The sequence below is a fragment of the Monopterus albus genome, unplaced genomic scaffold, assembly GCF_001952655.1.
Source record: "Monopterus albus unplaced genomic scaffold, M_albus_1.0 scaffold70.1, whole genome shotgun sequence".
Lineage (NCBI taxonomy): Eukaryota > Metazoa > Chordata > Actinopteri > Synbranchiformes > Synbranchidae > Monopterus > Monopterus albus.
The window spans coordinates 2,150,411-2,172,260 of NW_018127950.1; the positions used below are offsets into that span (position 1 = coordinate 2,150,411).

Below are 21,850 nucleotides of genomic sequence, written 5' to 3' on the forward strand. Positions count from 1 at the left end.
CAACCATGGTAAGCAGAAAACGACGGAGAAGCACAGTCAAGGTAAAACATCAAAACACCTTACACTCACTTTACAAAATGTGCAATTGTATTACAATTAAAGTGAGTAAAACAGTCTCACTACCTTCTTTTGAATGAATTTTATTTAAAGGTAGTGCAACAGTTTGAGTCCAGATTTTTGTGGTGGTACAAATAAAGCTATAATAAATCTGGACAGCAAACAGAACATGTGCACTAGTTCCTTTTCCTGATAAAAATGCACAAAGGAGAAGTACCTGCCTGCTCACTGCAGAGACAACACCTCAGATGGTTGTGACTGTGATGTGCAGTTGTGACCGAGTCATCAAAGTGAGGTGACTGGTGGTAGCTTGACAGATTCCACACCTCTTGTGGCATTTGGACAACATGAATCATGAATATAGTGAGTGCAGTAGAAAAATTCCCCTAAAACTCGGGTCAGCACAACTGCATTAATGATTTATCATCAAATGGTAAATGCAGACAAATCCTGCTTGTTTAATTAGAACCGTTGCTTCAGGGTTGTACAATTATAGGAAAAATCATAATCACTATTATTTTGGTCAATGTTGAGATCACAATTATTTAACAAGACTTTGGACATATCATACATTAAAAACAACATAAACACCCTGTCTTTTAACAGTGGGTTTTCTTGACCTTTAACTATGATTCAACCAAAAAATTAAGTATTTCTTCTACCTAATGGTGACTGACATCTCAGAGGAAATTTCTTATTACACAATCTTTATTTCACAAATAAAACTGCTACTTCAGGTTAAACATGTTGCCTGCCTAACCTAAAAAAAAAAAAATGCTGGGCTCACCACAATGCAGCCACATCTATCTCTTTTCTCTCGCTCAACAGTAATGCCACAGTCCTCTTTCCATGTAGCTTGTTCATAACAGTTAGCTATTAGCTTAACAAGTACGCTGTGGTTAACACAAGCTGGCAGTGGATGACAGACCACAGGCAAAGCTAAAATTATCACTTCTCTGCAAGTTTATACACGTTTTATAGGTGTTTCAACAGAACACTAAAGATAGTACAAAGCTGTACAACTTGAATACTCGAGTCTTCTGACCATTAACCCCGTTTTCCAGCGATTTCCTGATGTTGAGAAGCAGCAGTACACTTGGGGATCACATATTTAAACTCCAAAATGACAACAAATACACAGCAACCTTTTTTTATGCAATTATTTTGTTTACTTTCCTAATACACATTCTTTTTTTCTTGTTCTCTCAGTGTTATCTTGTTTATTTGTTGCATTATGGAAGAGCATTGTACATGCACATTGAAAGTCACAGCAACAGAGTCAGATTCCTTGTGTGTTCAACATACCTGGCCAATAAAGCCGATTCTGATTTTGTTAGCTAAATAATAAAAAACCACCACAAGTCAGTCCTAGCTGTGAAAGCAGTGCATGGGGTCATCAGTCTATGAATCTGACTGCTACATGCACTTTTGCTAATGCCAGATGTGACAGAACATGTGACAAAGAAGTGCAGTCACTTTATTTGCTAGTACCCACCCAACTAAGTTTCTACAACTATTTCAAAGTTAATAAAAAAAATCTGTGACTGTGCATTCAAATTCCTGCAACTGATTATTCTGTTAACACCGGTGAACAAAAGCAAGATAGCAGAATCCTTGAAACACAGTGGTACTACTTGTCTGTCTGCAAAAGCCTTCACTGACAAGCTGATAAGAAGGCATTAACCTCCCAACTGGCTTCCTTTTGACTTCCTCTGAGGGTGAGACCCATCTATGAAACTTGATGCCATCTAGGAGATCATTTGTTGAACGAAACTATATCTGAAACTATAGGTCCTGCCTAAAAAAAAAGTGACAATAAAACCTCATGAAAATCTTTTCACATTGCCAACATTTGCAAGAGGCAACACCAATGTTTGTACTTTGGTTAAAATGATCTCACCTTATTTATACACATTTGATAATACTGCAATCACTTAACAAGCAGTTGAAGTTACAACCAGGTACAACCCCAAATCACTAAAAGTTGGGACAATATGTAAAATCAAAATTAAATCTAAAAATAATCTGTAAATCATCTGTGTCCTGTACTACAGTGAAATCAATACAGCAGCACAGTATTTGATGTGATGCCTCATCAATTTTATTCTTTGTTCAAAATAAACTCTCACTTTGATTCTGATGCCTGCAACACATTGCAAAAGAAGTTAAGACAGCAAAGCGTTTACCACGGTGTGATGTTGCCGTTCCTTTTTACAACACTTAAAAGACATTTAGGGACTGAGGACACCAAGTGATTAAGTGTGTCAGGTGTAATTTTGTCCCATTCGTCCTGCAAACAAGTCTTAAGGTGTGCAACAGTCCTGGGTCTTCGCTGATGGAATTTACGTTTTTAAATGCGCCACACATTCTCTATTGGGGACAGGTCAGGGCTGCAGGCAGGCCAGTCCAGCACTCACACCCTTTTCCTCCACAGCCAGGCCTTGGTAATGTGGCAGTGTGAAGCTTTGCATTGTCTTGTCCCTGGAAATGATGTCATCTTGAAGGCAGCATATGTTGCTCCAAAATCTCTATGCACTTTTCAGCATTAATGGAGCCATCACAGAAGTGCAAATTACCTTTGCCAAGGGCACTGAAACAATCCCAGACCATTTGTGTCTTTGGCCCAGAGCACACAGTGTCCATTCCTTCCAAAAAAAGACCTGAAATACTGACTCATCTGAGCACAATACATGTTTCCACTGTGTGATGGTCCATCCCAGATGCAGATGTCCAGAGCAGTCTCCTGCGCTTCTGGACACTGTTGACATAGGGCTTCCTTTTGGGACAGTACAGTTTTAAGCTGCATTTATGAATGTAACTATGTATTGTAGTGCCTGACACAAGTGTGCCAAAGTAATCCTGAGTCAATTTGGTTATATTGCTTATAGAAGAGTGATGATTCTTGATGCAGTTTCGTCAGAGAGATCTGAGAACACGGTCATCCAGCTCAGACTTGCGCCCTTGCCCTTTGGGTGTCACGTTTGTACCAAATCATGACTGCAATCACCCCTTGACATCACCTGTTTCAAATGGAATCATTTCATTGTTTTACCTCATTATTAGCTCTGAAATGCAGCCGTCCCGGCTTTTTTTGGAACGTGTTGAAGCATCAGAATTAAAGTGACTGTTTATTTTGAACAAGAACAAAATTAATGAGCTTTCACATCAAATAATGTGCTGCTGTATTGTTTTCAGTGTAATAGAGGACACAATATGATTTATGCATCACTATTTTCAGTGTTAATTTTGATTTTACATACTGTCCCAACTTTTTCTGATTTGGGGTTGTACACTAGTTCATAATAAATATTTAAAAACCATATGAAGTGATGTAAGGGAAGAGGATATTGTCTATTTACTTGCAGGTAAAAATGGCTCTGTAGATAGTGAAGTACACAGACACTCCAGCAGAGCCAAGTTTTTCCATTGACAGAAGCCTAACCACTTTACACAGATCATTCAATTTATCTTGAAAGGTTGTTAAGATGACAAATCATTTCACTCCTCCAGACATTACACATTAATCCAAATGTTTTTTCCAAGTAAGATATAACAAGTATATAGACACTGGTAAACAAAAATACTTCATCCTTGTTACAATTCTTACTGGTTTCAGCTCAACAGCTGTCCTCAGCTCAAGCTACGGTGATAGATATGGGCCTGATACTTGAGCCAGAATGTATAGCTCTGAACTCTTTACTGTCAATGGGTATTTCAAGTGAGGAAGGGAAGCTACATAAGAAGATTAAAACCGCCACCAGCAAGAGCCTGAACCAAATATCACTTCCTGTCTTTACATGTGCTCAACTGCCTGCTCCAACTGCTGGGCCCAGCCCTGCTATACTGGAGTGCAGCTAACAAACAAGCTTCTGTGGGTCAGAGGCATACAACTGAAGTAGACTGTCAGGTAAAGGTATACATGGGTGCCTGAGAACACCACTGCAGGAGAGGCAGAACCCTCGATTTTCCTGCCTTCACCTGAGCTAGCATAGCACACAGAAAAATTCTAAGCCAACATGGACGTGGATGCTTTAAACAAACATGAATGGCAGTGTGTGTGTGTCACAGAAAAGGAAAACGGGAGGTTGTTTTGGTGTGTCTGAAGGGAGTGAGCACTGATGTGAAATGGCAGCAAAGACAGACAGCAGGCCATACTGTGCTGTACTCGGTTCAGAGTGAGGAGACTGCACAACAGGCCTTTGACAGAGCACGTTTTATGCGAGTGTGTGTCTGCCGGAATTCATGCTACTTCAGGTCAGATTTCAGAGTGCACATTCAGACTGTACTTGTGGCAAATTGGTTCTCATCAATACCAGTCTTCTAACATGACTAGTATTATTAGGCCTGCTTGTGCGTGAAGAGGGGTTCTAAGGCAAATCATTTCCAGCACTCTGGGAAAACATTAGTCATGGTGCATTCAAGAACACTGCATGGATGTGTAATAATGCACCCCATCAAGAGCTGATGATACTTTGGATAATGTGCTTTGTGTGCTCTATCACCACCTTTCTCGTTTGTTAACCCCAGGTAAGCATATCCCGACAGGGACTGATTTTCAATAGCCATTCATATGTCCATTAGACAAAGTATCTACAAAACATATAAATCTATCTAAAGCTATCTGTATGCCAAGCAAAGCAGACCCCACCCACCTAGTAAGTTTAGTGCCGAGTTATACGTGTCCTTCATTTTGTTGCGAAGCTACAGTCTGGTTATTGCAGCATTAAAATTTCAATTCAATATTCAGCTAATACTGACCATCTTAATTAACTCAAATTGTGCTCCCATGTGAATCTGTGACCTCGAGTAATTCACTATGGGTAAAACTGATGAGATTACCACCGTAGCCGAGATTAGGCTACTGCTTTTGACTGAAAACTAATCATGCTTGACTTGACACACAGTCAGTGAATTGGACACAGACATGTCCACCTCGGTCCACGCTGCTCTGGCATAGACAAAAATTTGGTTGCATGACTACATTGTTCTCTAAAGGAACTTAGAATTGCTGTTCCGTTTATTATTTGCGTCACATAATACGTTTTTCGGGAAAGGCTAGACTTTAGCTAACACGATTAATCCGTTTTCTTCAAAGCAGCGGTGCCAGCCAGGCCCAGGCCAGTCTTTAGGAAGCATTAGCTTAGGGTAACTTAAATCAATACACTTGCCTTAAGCCATTATCTTGGCGAAAAATACTAATTCTGGTTTCTAAATGTATACCATTATGTACGAGGTAACGTTATAATTTCCTTTCTGGTCCGGTTGTGTCGCCACCTTCCAGACGTTAGCTAGCTAACTGTTAGATTGCCTAGCTAGCGACATACCTGTCCTCTGTTGAGCTGTTCAATTCATTCACAATAAAATGTGAAAGGTGCATTTTTAAGAGAACAGATACAAGCACAGTTGGGCTACAAAAGGAGGAGGGGGTATTAAGGCTATTTAAAGCACTAGGAACAGAAAGGAAGAACGGTTTTCTCACGTTCTTACCTTGTCCAGACAGTTCACTTTTTCCGTGGGGTAAACGATCTGATTGCATCTGCTGCACACGGGATTCATATTGGAGGAATGCTCTTCTAGCTAGTTAGCACAGAAAACGCCGATGATACTGGTTGTAGCTGTGTGCTGCCGTGTATTCGCGTCAAAAACTAGCTATAGTGTAAGATTATGATCAGTAACAGACTAACACTAATCTAGTTGTATGTAAAAAAAATCCAGGAGGTTGTTGTCGTTGTAGCCGCACAGCTGGCTGTCAGTCCACTAACCAGACACGGAAGGCGCGTTCCCGCTGCCCCTCTATCCCTCCCTCGGCTGCGCGTGTTCGTGCACGGAGGAAGCGGGAGTGTAGAAGGTTCTTTAATTTTGGAAAAAATATTTGCTTTTCATTTCAGAGGAGGAAGTATTGCATATGTACAGAATGAGCTGCATGTTTACGCCAACAACAGACTAGTGCCTGTTTGCCTGTAAATGAAGAAACGGGTTCATTTGTGTAACATCCTGGTCGAACCTTCTGCATGTGCAACATATCTACTCGTCCTTGTCTCAACGGTGCTTGTATAGCAAACTCATGCGATCGTCTTTATTGCAAGGGTTTGGGGGGGGGGGCTTTACATGCAGTGATCTCAAATGACATTTTTACACATCTGCCACGTTCAGTGTGTGTCCTACTTGATGTATATTTGATACATTTGGTTAGGATGACACCTGCTGACAAAACGGTTGAATTGTATCCTCATATGCACAGGATTTTCTGTTGGGACTTCTGTGGCTGCAACATTTTTTTTAAAATTTATTTTATGTACAGCATAAAATAATGTTAAACCCGACATAAAACACACAGAAAAAGCATTACAAGCAAGATCAATATGTGCTCTTGCAAAACAAAAGGTGGAACTTCACCATCAAAAGTATCTGAAAGTTACAGCAGAGCTTATGTAGTTTTCTAAGGTTGTCAAGCTTGTGGCATGCATTTTACAGTTTACTGCAGTCAAAATAGATCAAGTTGTTTTTTTGCAAGGATGTAATACAATTTATTCTAGCACCACTAGGCCTATACATTTAAAATAAAATCATTCAATATTGCATATAGCCTAGCATTCTATATGGCTTAGAAGCACCCTATTGTGCATCAGTATAATAATTTTGCTATACAGTCAACAAATAGCTTGAAACAATCTTAAACTTAATGTAAAAGCTTTGGAATCTAAAGGTCTAGACAAATGTAGTGTATATGTTAGAATGTTTGTGGAAATCACTTCAATGCAAATGAGTTTTTTAAAATACAAGTTCCCATTCATGCATTCATGGCCCTGCTTCAGCAATGTTATCCTTCTCATGTCCTTCACCTTCCACTTCTTTGTAACCAGGTTGTTGCTTCTGAAACTTAAAGGAAGGCCAGTAGCTCTTGCGTCGCTGAAAAAAATGAAACACAGAGCCAAATATGCCTTAAGTGAACAACAGCTTGTTGGAGTTGTACAGTGTATTTACTATAGTGCCTACCTGGATGATGTAAAGTGGTGATGCAGTGGTAGGATGGTAGTTGATGTAAAGAGCTACAAGTACGAGAGCCAGGAGTAACAAAAGAGCAGCTGCTATACCAGCTATCACTCCTGTGTTAACCAGCCCTTCACTCTTGGTTGAAGAATCTGTCTTCACATCTGTTGAAGATGAAGACGCGTGATTAAACTCCCTTTATGTAGCAAAAACCATAAAGAATCCTTCAAGTATTAACTCACCATTGGCGTTGTTAAATATGTGATGTATGGTGTCGTCTGAAAGAAGATAAAAAGGCGTGACTGTAATGTTAGTTACAAGGAATTTACAACCCTCTTTTTTGAGCACCAAAATGTACCTTTATGGTGAAATATTTTGAAATGCTGCATAGATTATACTTTACTGACACAAAAAATTACTCAACCTCACCGTTATTTTTGCAGCTCTTTTGTAGCGGTGTCAAAGAGGTCACATTGTCGATCTCTGGTGTGATAGAAGAACTAGTGGAGCTGTCACCCCTGGAGTAATCCTCACAGTTTGCATGTTTGCTCTGTCCATATACAAGATAATAGATACATAAGGCTCAAAAATGGCAAAGAACTAGTAATGATTCAGCCATACCTCTTCTGAACAAGCATAGTCCAGCCATTCCTGTCTGTGTCTATCCATTCCATCTGAGCACCTAAAACACACCAGATTTAAATCAGTAGGGGTTAAAACTGCACTCTGTTACCATCAAAGTCAGTGGATTTCTTCACTCACCTCTGGAGTACATTACACCAGCTACAACCAGAGGTTTGGTTGGATGAGAGGCAGAGATCACAGCTGGCATATTGCAGGCAGGCTGAACAGAATTTTGAATGAGTGTTGATGCATACAACTGAACCAATCCAATCTTTTTGATGACTTGACATTGATTTAGTAGGGACATGAATGACTCACTAGGTAGTGCAGTGAACTCAACAGCAGAGTAGTTGGTGATTTTTGTAGTATCTATCACAACACGATGGTACTCATAAATCGTCCGCTGTTGGGAATCTGTATCGGAGATGCCTCAGGTTTATAGGATGCTTAAAGGTATTAATAAGACTGACAATGTGTTTTTTCAGGTGGCAGTATATCTGAGTAGACAGGTATGTTCATCATTGCTGACCCAGTGATTGAGAAGAGGGTGACATGACCATGAAGGCATCAGACAAACCAGCCTTCACTGGATGCTCAGCCGAACTGATCACATCTATTGACAGTGGTATCTGGTAAACAGAAAAAAGGAGGACCCACCAATGAATGCAGTAATAAGAAAGAGAACTATATGAACAGGTTTGGAAAGACTACTGAGGGCACAAAATAAAGGGGAACATCTCACCTCTCGGTAGCTGAACGTGATGGTTCCTGTTTTGTATAGGGCAGCCTGGAAGGTGAAAGCTCCTTTGGATTCTTTGCCAGAGAGTCTGACTCGCTCCCACTGGACCACAAACATCTCACCTGAAGACAGGTCAAACAGGTGTCATACAAATAATCAGACAATCTGAGAAACGAAGGCATGCTCAAATCTCAGGTGGTATTATACCATTATCCAGGTACTGCACAGTGGATTCTTTGGAGTAGCTGGGGTCAAAATTAGCCATTAGTGGGGCGATGTATTGCGTTGCAGTCAGCATCCGGTGAGTTATGTCTCCTGTGAAGATAAACCCTGAAAATGGCCAGATGGAAAAGATGTAAAGTTTGAATATGATTGGTTGCATTACAAAAACAGTTCTGTCATCTGCAGCAAAGGTCACTTGAACATCTGTCAGAAAATCAACAAGTACCTCCTGTTGCTATGGTAATCTGCCTCAGGTAATGGCCGTAAAAAGGAAAGTCAAATGACAGGGCAACCCTCTGCAAAAAAGAGTAGGTAGAAACAAACAGAGAGAGAGGGCAGGAGATATTTTCATAAATTTATGTCATTTTTAAGTTAACTAATCAACAGCACACAGATTGCAGTGTCTTGCTTTGATGTTATACTTGACTTGTTATCCCTCAGTGCTAAGAATCCTAATCAGCTATAAAAGGAGAAGAGAGAAGGAGGAAAAAGAAGAAGGAATTTACACTGAACTGAGATATAGTGTAAGACATGCAAATTGCTTAGTTATCAGGAAAATGTATTGTTTTATTTCTCTCAGTCAAAGTTAATTTTTACACACTACACTGACAATATAACTCTATGTGCTCTTTTAGTAACTCCACCATCTGTATGCTCAGACTTTAAAGTTGTGATCCTTAAGATTTTTATTAAACCAGAGCCCATTTTTGATACTATTTATAATCTGCATTTTTTTCAGCTATAGCCATTCGATGTATTTACATTTTGTCTTCAGTGCTCTCTATAGTAGTTTTCATTGGTAGTGTTGGAGTTTGCCATTCTCCCACTGGATTCAGATTGCCTAAATACACATGAGGGATTTACAAGAAATAATCAGGTAATTCAGCATTACTGTTTACAATTTGATCTCCACTATATTAACTTGAGTGTTTACTATCCTAGAGCCATATCAGAGAAAATTCTCTACACTCACCTTAAATTTCCTTGGTTTACTAAATGACATTCAGAGTTAACCTGAATAGTATTATTATTATTCTGTCAGTACCATTCATTTTGAAATTCCACTGACTCCTTGGACATTGACTTATGTAAAGCAGGGTAATTAAAATTCTATACACTCAAGGGGGTACCTAGATTCAAACTGGGGAACCTGTTGATCTGCAGTCAAATGCTCTACCACTGAGCTACACCCCCATATACCACAGCACTGCTGTTGGTCTTATCATAACATATAGTTAAATCCTCCATGACAGCTTTTCCCTACTGATTGTAAATATAAATAAAAATGTTTGTAGATAACTTACAAATAACAAAAGAGTGCATGCATTCATATGTTAAATAATTTAAAAATGTGTAAGTACTGTTGTGTATGAAGATAGAGGGTTAATGGCTTAGTGTCAGTAAAGCTTTGGTTACATTTAATAGATGTTTGGACCAAACATTTTCAAAATAAGGGGCCACCCAGATTTGAACTGGGGACCTGTCGATCTGCAGTCAAATGCTCTACCACTGAGCTATAGCCCCACTGACAGTCATTTTACACTTAAGCCAGAAAGCACATGTATAAGACTCACCACAGCTTGTTTGTATGAATTTGATAGAATGCCATGGAGTCTAACTTGGCCATGTCGGACATCACTCATGTCTACCCAGAGTTCATGTGTGCGCTGGTCCTTAGGGCCAAAGTTACACCATGTGTAGTACTTGTCAGAATCCTCCTTCCAGACAAAAACACATAGTGGATCAGAGATTATAATGGCATGGCTGTGTAAAGAGAGTGTGTCATACAGGCATCGAGAGTTAACTGTGAACATGGTTAAATCATATTCTGTAATACATCTGTGGAAAAGAGTAAAGTTTACTTTCCAAAAAAGGGCAATGTTTAACTCCAGTTTAAACAAATAGAATGTGTCAAAACCAAAAACATAATAAATGTCACAAACCATTACAGTTATAAGAAACACTGTGGTGCAGTACTCACCACCACATGTGTCATGTTGGCTGCCAGAGTGTCAATGGACAATCCTCCACCCAGGACCGCCCTGCTTATCCTACCATGACCTGAAGGTAACCTCTGGGCTTTATGAGGATGACCATCACCTCTAGTTGACTCTTCATGCTGCTGTGGGATCACACGATACGAATCATCTGTCAAAAATATAATACATAGCAGCTTAGTATGTTTAATTGTTATGGGACCCGATGATATAAACACTTGCATCTTTACTCTGTCAGCGGATACTTTCACAATCTGAATCCACTGATTACTAAACTCTTATTTCAATAAAACAAAAATAAAAATAATACATCAAAAGCACACCAGTGTTCTTTCTTTTATCCTGGCAGCAGCAATTCACAATTATGGGAATACTTTCAGAGGCCAGTCTTACTCAGGCTCTTAAGAATGATGTTTACAGTTGTGACTCAGTGCTCAGTTAGTCAGCCTAACAGGAATTTACAATTTGCATTTGAAATTGTCAGACTTAACCTTGGCAGCTAAAATGTCGAATAAAGACAGAAACAACAAAAACAGCATTTGCCTGTGCTTGAAAGGAACTGTCAAGTCCTACAAACAGTGTAGCCCATGTTAGATAAGCAAACTCAAGAAGGCTTTGTTTTAAAGTTTGAATTGATGACTTTCAGCCACATATTCAAAATATAGATTAAAGTCTATGATTCAAGGACACAATCAAGTTCCCTCTCTTGTGGATATTTGTAGTTTATGTTAGTGTCACACTGATTTTTGTTGGAGTGTGGAAAATGCACGTATACATTTATAGTACCAAAACTTGGATGTGGACTTGTGTTGTGTCCCTTGTTGTAGGAGTTACTAAATGTGCTAATTTGTGTTATGTTTTTATATCCTCAGCAATTTTTAAACAAGCTTGCAGAATTGTTTTGTGTAAAAGGAAATGTAATTCATAAAATGTTCAGAAAGACTGGGATTTCAGCAAAATTTAGAAATATACAGAAATATATTTGGCTTCCAACAAAACAACCCCCCACCCTGGGTGTCTAGTATTACAATAACATGTTTTTAGTAGTTTTCAGTATTGTTGTGCTGAAAACTTTCCAGCCACATTTTCTCTATTTTCCAGAGCTACTTCAAAGAAAGTTTATTCCCGTGCTCAGAAGTATATGCATGGCATTGTATAATTATTGCTTTAAACATTTATTTTTTAAAAAGTAATGAATAAATGAGGTGATCTCATTTGATAGATATTTCAAAATGATATTCAGGCCCCACCTAAACATAACTCCCACATTTCTGGCAGCCTGTCTTATATCTAGTTCCAGGTTGCCAAGGTAGTATCATATCACGCATTGCAGAAAATTTATTTTTTTAGATATAATTTTACTAGTTATATTAGACAGCCTTATGTTGGTTTACTGTTTACTTGACCCTTGCATGTGCATACACTCTGAGAGTTGATGTAGCAGAGACAAATTCCTACGGTACGTGGCTGTGACGTCACGGACATTCTATATAAACCCCGGAACAAAGCGACTTTTTTGCGGGGTGTTTTATCTAACCCTAAATACGGGTAGCTTGCTGTACTTCGTGTTTTCTGGTTTTCCTCTGGCTTTCAGCAAACTACAGTAGGTTTTTGAAGGAAAGTGGGAAACCAAAAAAGCCAAGAGAATCACTCCGCCATGTTCAGTTTCTCGGCAGAAATACCGTGAATAACCTGCCGTAGTCAGCCTGGCTGCTGCGAAGAGTTTGTCTCTGTTGCTCCGGTGTTTTCATGCCTGAGATACTCGACAACTGAATAGATTAAAACTGAGCAGGACGATTCTGCTGGATCCCCCAGTGGTCCGGTTAGGGCGCCCAAGCTCAGACACCCGTTAACATTTGACTCGGAAGTTGTGAATTTTCGCTATTACCTACTAGTTTCCTCGCTCTTCTTTTCATGCTAATGCTAGCTAACGGTACTCACGGCCTCTCTGCAAGCTAACTAGCCTGTCTTCAAAGCTTAAGGAACCACCAGACCAACTAGAAAACTGGACGAGTTCATATACCGATGTGCTGCAATAGTGGCATTATTTAACCCGTGTTCAATTTTAGATCTGTATTTGACATGTGGTTGAAAACTGGGTTATTTGGCTGGTGGCATGTTTTTTGACATTAACGTGTATGCTCCAACTCTAATTGACTTTGCATTGCACACAGATGTTTTTTCTTCCTTGTGCCCAGAAACCAACCAGTACTCTAGAGTTGAAAATGCAGTATTTGTTGATTAATCAGTTGGATGATTGACAGATAATAAAGTGGCAACTGTTTTGATTGATTGGATTTTTAAGCAAATTGCCCAAAATTCACTGTCACCAGCTTCTCAAATGTGGACATTTGCTAGTTTTTCATGTGTTTTTTAAGAATTGTAAATTCTGAATTGGAGGACCCATATAGTACTTGAAGTGGAGAAAAAAAAAATCCAATACCATGTAGACTCCACTGATATGGAGTGAATATGGGGCTTTTTGTGCCCAGTTGGTAATTCAGCCTTGCTCCTTTGTTGGGCAGTTATTTTGTGATTTATCTTGATTAGCCTATGCCTTGAATTTATCTTAATTTTGAATCAATTTGCTTGTGGCATGGCTGAGAATACATTTTGCTAGCACATATTTTTGACTGGCTGCTCCTGATGGAAGATGTACATCTTAACATTTAATGCAAAGTAGTAAAACATGTCAGACTCAGTGTGTGGCTGCTTATTCAATAACATACAATAAAGCTGGATTTTGAGGTGTCAACTGTACTGGTCTCAAGACTCCAAGTATATGCTTAATTTTTCTGAATTGTGATTTTAAAGTACTTTAACATCAGCCATTTTACACATGTTCTAGCCTAATTAAGAACAGCAGAGAAATTCCTTGCATGTAGACATAGCTCCCACTCCCTCTCTTTTACAGTGCATGAGAAAATTAACACACTAGAACTTAATCATTCCTCACTGTAGTTTTGGAGATGTTCGGTGTTAAAGGGAGAGTAGTTATTTGAAAACATTTGTCTAAAAACCCCCAAAAAGGTTTATCAACAATGAAACACTCTTTAGAATATTATTGAGTGCACATTTTTGTGAACCTCTAACGAGATCCTGTGAGTGCCAGCACCCAGTGCAGTTCCCTTATGTCATTGAAAGACTGGCACTGGTTTGATGCTTACATTTCTGTCTTGAGTGTGGGAGGGAAATGCAGGCCTGTTGGTCCCTCAGCCTTGTCTTGTGCCAAACCCCCAGCGTTCTTCCGTAGCCATAAGACGGCAGAGAGTATTTTAAGTAGTTTCTGAAGTGACAACCCAAAAGTCTTGACCTTATAAGGAACTTATTGTATTTGTTCATAAGTGTGTACATTCATGGCAGCCCATATGTGTGATTGTTGAGCACAGGGTCCACCCAGTCACGGCATCTTTATGAGGTAAGAGTATAATGTGCACAGAGTTGTTGAGGCATACAGTGCAGCAGATAAACATGGTTTAGACGCTGGGAGGAGTGCAGATACTGAATATGAAAATGTGGCTTATAATATCTGCTCAGGTCATTGTTCCCCCAGCCAGCCAAAACGCTGGCAGATAACCAAAACAGTGAGATGGGGGCCATATTGAATCAGCTCTCCTGGACAAACTGCCAAAAGCTCACTCTCATGAATTATTCAATAGATTGTACATACTCTGACCTCTGCACAGCTGGATATTTAATAAAGGAGTCAAAACTTTACTAGTGTGACTTTCTTGGTAATATTTAAACTCAGTTGATTTCCACAAACATGAACAACGGAGATATCCTTATTATAAGGGCTCAATATTTTTAATGTTTCAAATGACTCTGAAATACACACTAATGCGTTAGAGTCAATAGTAATATTGCAATTACATAAAAACAGAAACAGAAGTACTTCTACTCCATATTCATAATATCTGTCTACCTTGATTTACATGTACATGGAAAATAATAAGGGAGGATGGCAACAGAATACCCAAGCAAGTACTCAGTGCCTATCTATCTTTCTGTCTCTCTCGCTCTCTCTATTGCACCATATGATTGATATTTGTGAGTCAGAAAGTGAAAAAAATTTCAAAACCACCCCTGGTCTAGAACACAATTTAGGTCTGTATCAGATTCAGCCGGTTTGTTTTAAGGTGTTACAGGGCAATGAGAGCAGCACTGAGACAAAGGATGACAACAATAAACCCCAATAAGGTAAAACAGGAACCTTTTTTTTAAAGATAGAAAATGACAGGACAGATGTTTTGGGACAGAATTTTTTAGGAGCTACCAAACCCTAACATTTAGCTGCCTTTTTCTGTGAGTGGTCAGTTCAGAGCGGTCTGAGAGGACACACCCTTCCTGAACAGAGGCTGGATGAGTTGGCATGGATTCCTCAACATCACACACACTGCCCCATGAGTGCAGTTGTATTACAGATGTGTAATTCACTGGTGTTATTCCAGCTAAATTTCATGCGGATAATTAAGCCTATTTTGTCTTGGAGTTCTTTATATTTGTCAAAATAAATGAGCATATTTATCTGAACTCTCCAACCTCGGTTACAGTAACACTTACCATGGTCTTAATGCTTTTGCTGGAACTTCCTTTAATAAATAGCACAGTGGAATCTTAAAAATAACAAATGTATCAGGGTGCAGCAAAGTTACATTTCACAATAACACTACAAAGACGAGACGTTCCAATTTTAGTCAAGCTTTGATAAGAAAATATGAGTGCACTGATGATCTCATGTTTCTGCTGTAAAGGTGAAACCAAGTCTCTGCATAGAATATGTAAAAACATCATTTCTGCTTTTGATTGTTTGATAAGAGAAATGAATGATGGAGACAGAGTACTGGCCAAAAACATTTCCCATACACATGCTGTTCCAAATTCAACCATAATTCAAAGAATAATTTGATCATCAGTTGGCAGATAGCTGTTTTTGTTCTTGTCATTTTAATTTCCTACAACACAGCCATGTTTTGCTATCACAAGTCAAATGACTTTTATAAGGTAAGATTCAATTAGGGATCCGCAGACAATAACATCCTATCTCATACAAAGTAATCTTTTGTACTTTGTTTGTCATTATTCCAGTTTATGCTTATAGCTCCAACATGTCTGGATCAGCTTCAAGCTATTTGTTAAGCAAACGTCTCAGCAAGACAAGAGACAAGAGGCCAAAAACTCAGGTCATTGCTGGGTACACAATTAATTTTTAGCTCGGGGTTCAGTGTTTCCACAGTCTGGTTTTGATGGTGTACAAAAGACTCTGTAGGGACCAAAATCATTTTGAAAAACAGAACACTAATGTCTCAAGGCACATAAAACAAATTAGATAAAGGAAAGGAAGATATGCTAAATACATACAATGTCGCAAGCACATCTCCTTTTGTGATGCTCTTTCATCCGCAAGACATTCCCTTATGGAGAACCCAGTGGGGGTACCAGATGATTTTACTTTTTTAATCCTGTCATAATGAAGTAACAACCCATATTAGCTGAAGAACAATCTGAAAAGTAAATGTATGGAAAAACAATGACTAATTCTCCACTTTACATAGTATCTCAATAATCACAGATGTTTTATGTCATAAATCGCTGATGGGAAAAACGGGGAGGTGTGCAGATGTGTTTGTTAGTCAACTTCATCAAAATTAGAACTATATTAAATACACCGCCTGCATTTCACTCTGCATTCGTCCACTTCACAACAGCTTCCTAAAATTTCCTGCTAGAGTTTAGCAGGGAGGCAAGGAGAAAACAAATCTAATTTTAAACTTTCAAAAGGCTGTTTGTGGGATGTTGTTTAGACTCAGTCACATGCTTGTGGATTAGAGTATTTTCATTGTGCACTTTATTGTAAACTAGGTCATTCACTTTTGAGTGTGAAATGAAAAGGGCATGGCATCTCCATGTGCTGCTCCATAAAGATTTCTTTTCCAGTTCTGTGGTTTACAGTGAGTTTAAAAGGCAACAGTAGCACATACAGTATTAATACAAAAATAGATAATAAGAGTATTAGCTATTCCTTTAATGACAGAGGAAATGGACAGATGGTTGTAACAACCAATTTGATAAACTTTTTGCATGCAACATTTATTTCCACAGGCTCTGAAATGTTAAATATCATGGATCATAAGATAAAAAGTGTTAAAGCTGTAAAAAAAACTACATCTGTTTGATTTGTGTGTGACTTTAAAGATGAGACAAGAGGCAGCGTGCAGAAGAAATATTGGAGAGATTAAAGCAGTGATGATGGGAAGGAAAATCCATAGCTCACCTGTTTGCTGTTGAACCCAAACTTTAGCCAGCTCTGTTTGGTAAAGACAGAGGAATAGTATCACCAAACTGAAACGCATGTTGGGCAGCAATAGACAAAAAAGGAAAAACAACTTTGTCCCAGCTCTTCTCTTCTTCTTCCTCTTCTGCTCTTTGCAGAAACAGTTTTCCTCAAATCCCACTTCCTCCCTCCAAATCACACTCTCTCCACACACAACCCTGTTTCTAACTACACCCTTTCTCTCTTTCTCATTGCTATTCGCCCATTGTCATGGTGATTGTAAAGACACAATGACCAGCTGATGAGGCTTTAAGCACAGAGGAGGAAGTCACCATCTTCTATACACTTTAAACACCTGGACATCATGTTGTCCTCTTTTTACTTTCTAAAATTACACACTTTATTCCTCTTGTTTGGATCCCAGCAGCATTACTGTGAGTGATAAAAGTATACATTTGCTGGAATTTCACTGGGTAGCAGCATTATGGCGCCTCCTCCTGTCTAAACCAGCTGTGAACACAGTTAGAAATGTGACATGGAGATCATGATGCTAACAGTGCCAGGCCTAAGATCAGTGCTAGTTCTGATATTACACATTCCATGTCAAGTGTGTTTAGAACTCAGCAAAACATAATGTCTATTTTTCTTTAACAAGATCCATTTGTGGCCAACATGAAACGGAAAAAGGCTCTTTGTTGCAGTTTAATTTCCAGCAGTTGTGTAAAAAAGCTGTGTTTTTTATGGCACATAAAACTGACAGAAAGCAAGGTTTACAAGCACTGTTTGGCTGACTGTCTCTTAGCCACCACTTTCATCATTTCTATCTGCTTTTAGAGCAAACACAGAGTTCTTGGCAGAGAAAATGGCAACTGGGGGTTTTGGATTCACAGCGGGAAAGATGATCAGTACCCTGTCCCACAATTCAGACCATAAACACTGCATAAATGTCACATCAGGAAGTGCTGGGCTTTTACCCATGGGTCATGCTGACTTTAACAAGCGCTACACAGAAGTTGGAATAACTATCATTTTCACAACTTTCACAGTTCTCTTATCTTCTGGAAATTATTACACTTTCTGTGCATCATGTTAGTATTTTTTTCATGAAGTACTCTGATGAGGTGAATTCGAGTAAAGGCCATCTACAGCAATCAGACATGAAGACAGATGCATAGAGGGACGCAGATTGGTTAGAAAATAGTCTGCACACTTTGAGATATGACTTATGTGTATAAATGGATGTAATATCAAGATAGTCTTTAAAAATACTATAACCCAGAATGTCTGCCGTGAAAGGGAGCCATAGGCTATAGGTTTGTGCACACGTTAGCATTAAATAAAAACTACAAAAAAGGAAATAACCAAGAAACTATCGAACCTGTAATGTATCAGGGGTATATCTCAGTGGTAGAGCATTTGACTGCAGATCAAGAGGTCTCCGGTTCAAATCCGGATTCCCTCTCAGTTAACTTTGTTCTTTCTTGCCCTTGCATTTACAAAATTAGTCTTCTAAGGTGGCAGACATTTCAGAACTATATAATATTGCAATAATTCCTTCTATATATGCTGATTTTTTTACCTTCAGAAAAGACAAGACTTCATCATGGATTTAGGTTTAATCAGTCAGAAGGCATATGCTACAGTAGCCTATTTGTAGAATAAAAAGCCATGATTTGTTCTGTAGGGCTTCCAAAACTAGATGCTGTGGGTGAGTGTACTAACACATTTTTATCATTACTGTTACTACAGGTATAAACCTCCAGGATTATGCTGTATACCCTTTCCTAAAAGAATATTAGCCTACAGCTGCAAGACAAACAACACACTCAAAGCACATTTTGCAGTAACAATATATATTTTAAAAAATTACAGTACAGAAAATATATACATTTTAAATATGACTCATAATCATTGGCAGATATCTTATTTTCCTGTTCAGGAAATTGTTGTAATATACATATCAATTGTACAGTGGTCAAGTTTTACAAAATAAATTACTAAAGGATAACAAAGTCCTGTTGTTCACTGGCAAAAAAAACATAACAGCATAAATAAGTGCAGACCTTTATCCCAATATTGCAGAGTATCTGAGAAGAGGCCACAGGAGCTACAGTATGTGCTTATAGTTTCCATAGAGGTTTAATGCTAGCATCTAATTTGCAAATGAAAAGCTGTTGTGAAACTTGTAGAGTACTAAACGTGGAAGGAGTTCACTGACAAGAATCAAAGGTCAAAATGAGATCATGATTGTCTCATGCAAAGGTTTCTATAAAATTCAAGTGCATCAGATTAGCCCACTGAAACTGTAATTTAAGAAAAAAACACTTTAAATATGTGCTTTAGTCTTACTAATTATCATCTGTGACCCACCTGCCTCATGTTTTCTCTTATCTCATTGCTCAAAATTAAGCGGGTAACATTGTTGGTTCACTGTTTAGTTCTAGTAATAGATGAATACAGTAAAATTAGGTAAGATGTTGTTGTCACTTATTTAACCTTAATGAAATGAAAGACCTCTAATTAAACCAAAGTAGAATGTGATATTACCGGTCAGGGACGATATAGTGTGTAAAAATAGTGCAACTCAGCAAGTGTCATGTGAGAAATTTACAGTAAATACAAATAAAACAATTCCTAAATGTGCACTGAGAAAAACTTGTTATAAGAAGACTGAGTGGTTCTTGAAGCGTACAAAAATCAACACCCAGAAGTCTGCTGTCTTGATATGAGTGTATCTCGGTGCACGTCTCCAGCCCTGGGAGCATCTGGGTTCTTCAGTTGCATGTCTGCCCCTGAGGCTCAGCTACTGTATACACAGTGCACCTCTTTGCAGGTAAGACATATAGTACTGTATAGGATTTTTCCCAAAACAAGAAAATAATCCAGACACTGTGGCCTGTGCAGTTTTTGAGGTTGGCTCAGTTTGAGGATGCTTCATCTCCTGGACAGAGTTTTAGTTTGCAACAACCTGCGACTTCATCCAATCCAGACTAGCAGGCAGACTGTAGGAATAGAGAACAAAGTGGTGAGAAGACATACAATAAAGTGCAGACGCTGATGTTAGCGAAAGTGTCTTTGCCTTTTTCTCTTGGCTGTGCTCTTAGTCATTTTAAGGAGCGACTCACCCACAATAAAGGGTGGCAGAAAAATAAAGTGTGATGTGTTTCAGACTCACCCTTCTCCTGTCAGGGCGCAGCAAGCTTGGACATGCCACGTATGTGTTGTGATGGAGTCGAGAGTGAGGAACTGAGAGATCTCTACTGCCGTCATGGAGCCCTTCACATCTTGTTTGTTGGCCAGAATAAGAACGGAAGCATTCTGCAAGTCCTATGTAAAAATAAAAGAGAAGATGGGTTTTCAGTGCTGCTTCCTGTATCACTTTGTATTTACAGAGCTGAAACATTTTCCACTGGAATCTCCTAAAGTGAACAGAAAATAGCAACGTCAGCGGAATATTTTCAGAACCAATGCACTGACTCATGCAGTCTAGGCTGAAACTTCCTCAGTACATTGTGTCATGGGTTAATAAGTTATGACACAATTAGACACTCGGAAAGTGGGAGTGAGATGTTGAAACATAAATAGCAGGAACAGGTTTAACTGAATAACAGAGCTTTACGTCACACTCAGCATTTACACTGAACTGGTTAACTCTCTATTTAGTTTATAAAACTATTCCTAGTGTAGTCATGTCAAAAGTGATGAAGTAATATCATTTCTTATATAATTCTACAGTGATATAGTACTATAATATATTTTTATATAATTACAACAAATATTTTATATTTTCATTAGGAGCTTCTTATATCTGCTTCCAACTCCATTATACAGTAGCCTATATAATAACTTTTAAACTAGAACACACCTCTCAACACTACACACACAATCTCACTGCAAATCTACAACATTTGGGATTTGTACCTCATGTGCCAGCATTCGGTGCAGCTCTTCTTTGGTTAGAGTCAGTCTTTCACGGTCAGTGCTATCCACAACCAGGATGACAATCTGAAAGAGTGACAACATATTAAAAACCAATTATTAGCACACAATTAATTAACAGGTATTTCACATTGTAGGAGCGACTGTGCAGTGACTAGTCCAGAGACATATGCTGTAAATAATGATGTGGCAATGCTAAATAACATGCTTTATCAATTCAAGATGCAAAGGATTTACAATAAGAGACCTTTGTACAGTAGGTTAATGTGCAATAGCTCAGTCAGCACTAGCCTATCAAGTTTTTGCCTTCACTCTTGAATATCAAATTTCTCAACTACTCATATCAACCATTATTTATATGCTGACTTTTAAATATGTGCAAAGTTGGGAAAGTAAGAGCTGCTAGTGTTTTGGAGAATACAAGGCCAAAAACAAAAGCAGCTAAGTCAACAGTTGGATGGGGGAGCCGAGTACAGATTCATACCTCTGTGTTGCAGTAATAGGAGTACCAGCTGGCTCGAAGGCTCTCCTGTCCTCCTATATCCCAAACCATGAAGTGACTGTTACGCACGATGATCTCCTCAACGTTGCTGCCGATAGTTGGTGTTGTGTGGACAGCTTCTTTCGTTAGACTGGACGTGTTTGTGTGGGAGGAGGATAACAATACTAAATGAGATAGACTTAGGAGTAAACGTATCAAGCAAGCAGCTGTGACACAGTTGTAGCCTCAGAAAGCAGCCATATCACTTACAATTGGTAGAGAATGGTCGTCTTTCCTGCATTGTTCAAACCCACAATGATGACTTTGTGCTCTGTAGGAAAGTAAAAAAAAAAAAAGTTTAATTTATCCTCAGCGTTGCAACCAAGTTGTTGCCATTTTCATTTAAACACCATCTAAGCTTGTGTTGTATAATTGTTTCAGTTTCAACATTACAACAAATGGACAGATGATAAGACAGAGACAGCACTGAGAGATTCTGAGCAGGATAATATCTCTTATCCTCAGAG

At 38.8% G+C, this 21,850-nt stretch overlaps 3 protein-coding genes and 3 non-coding genes across 7 annotated transcripts in view; 1 reads left to right on the forward strand and 5 right to left on the reverse strand.

Annotated features, from left to right (window-relative positions):
• The window catches only part of lasp1 (LIM and SH3 protein 1), a 28,034-nt gene extending 22,135 nt beyond the window's left edge, over positions 1-5,899 (reverse strand). The window contains exon 1 of the mRNA XM_020605455.1: positions 5,545-5,899. Within this exon, the coding sequence (XP_020461111.1) occupies positions 5,545-5,613 (69 nt within the window). The 5' untranslated portion in view covers positions 5,614-5,899. The remainder of the gene's footprint in view (positions 1-5,544) is intronic.
• Positions 5,900-6,382: 483 nt separating this feature from the next.
• Positions 6,383-17,015, reverse strand: LOC109963146 (plexin domain-containing protein 1-like). 2 transcript variants are annotated; one of them, XM_020605453.1, is made up of 14 exons: positions 16,904-17,015; positions 10,614-10,780; positions 10,207-10,350; positions 8,859-8,928; positions 8,618-8,740; positions 8,414-8,532; positions 8,201-8,300; positions 7,990-8,085; positions 7,810-7,891; positions 7,669-7,729; positions 7,477-7,597; positions 7,290-7,325; positions 7,054-7,211; positions 6,383-6,966 (listed from the first exon to the last, which is right to left on the reverse strand). In XM_020605453.1, exons 1-14 carry the CDS (start codon positions 16,980-16,982, stop codon positions 6,856-6,858), a joined length of 1,467 nt encoding a protein of 488 aa, XP_020461109.1. In that variant the 5' UTR covers positions 16,983-17,015; the 3' UTR covers positions 6,383-6,855. The 2 variants fall into 2 exon arrangements, with proteins under 2 accessions (XP_020461109.1, XP_020461110.1); XM_020605454.1 differs by lacking the exon at positions 16,904-17,015 and adding an exon at positions 12,312-13,270.
• On the reverse strand, positions 9,754-9,826 carry trnac-gca (transfer RNA cysteine (anticodon GCA)). The gene has a single exon. It is a non-coding gene; the product is annotated as a tRNA-Cys (tRNA).
• Positions 10,085-10,156, reverse strand: trnac-gca (transfer RNA cysteine (anticodon GCA)). The gene has a single exon. It is a non-coding gene; the product is annotated as a tRNA-Cys (tRNA).
• A 1,278-nt stretch (positions 17,016-18,293) lies between the features above and the next one.
• Positions 18,294-18,365, forward strand: trnac-gca (transfer RNA cysteine (anticodon GCA)). Its single transcript has one exon. It is a non-coding gene; the product is annotated as a tRNA-Cys (tRNA).
• Positions 18,366-18,784: 419 nt separating this feature from the next.
• Positions 18,785-21,850, reverse strand: part of arl5c (ADP-ribosylation factor-like 5C) — a 5,944-nt gene continuing 2,878 nt past the window's right edge. Inside the window, exons 2-6 of the mRNA XM_020605450.1 lie at positions 21,594-21,654; positions 21,327-21,474; positions 20,825-20,908; positions 20,079-20,230; positions 18,785-19,905 (exon numbers count right to left, since the gene is read on the reverse strand). Of these exons, the coding sequence (XP_020461106.1) occupies positions 19,857-19,905; positions 20,079-20,230; positions 20,825-20,908; positions 21,327-21,474; positions 21,594-21,654 (494 nt within the window). The 3' untranslated portion in view covers positions 18,785-19,856. The remainder of the gene's footprint in view (positions 19,906-20,078; positions 20,231-20,824; positions 20,909-21,326; positions 21,475-21,593; positions 21,655-21,850) is intronic.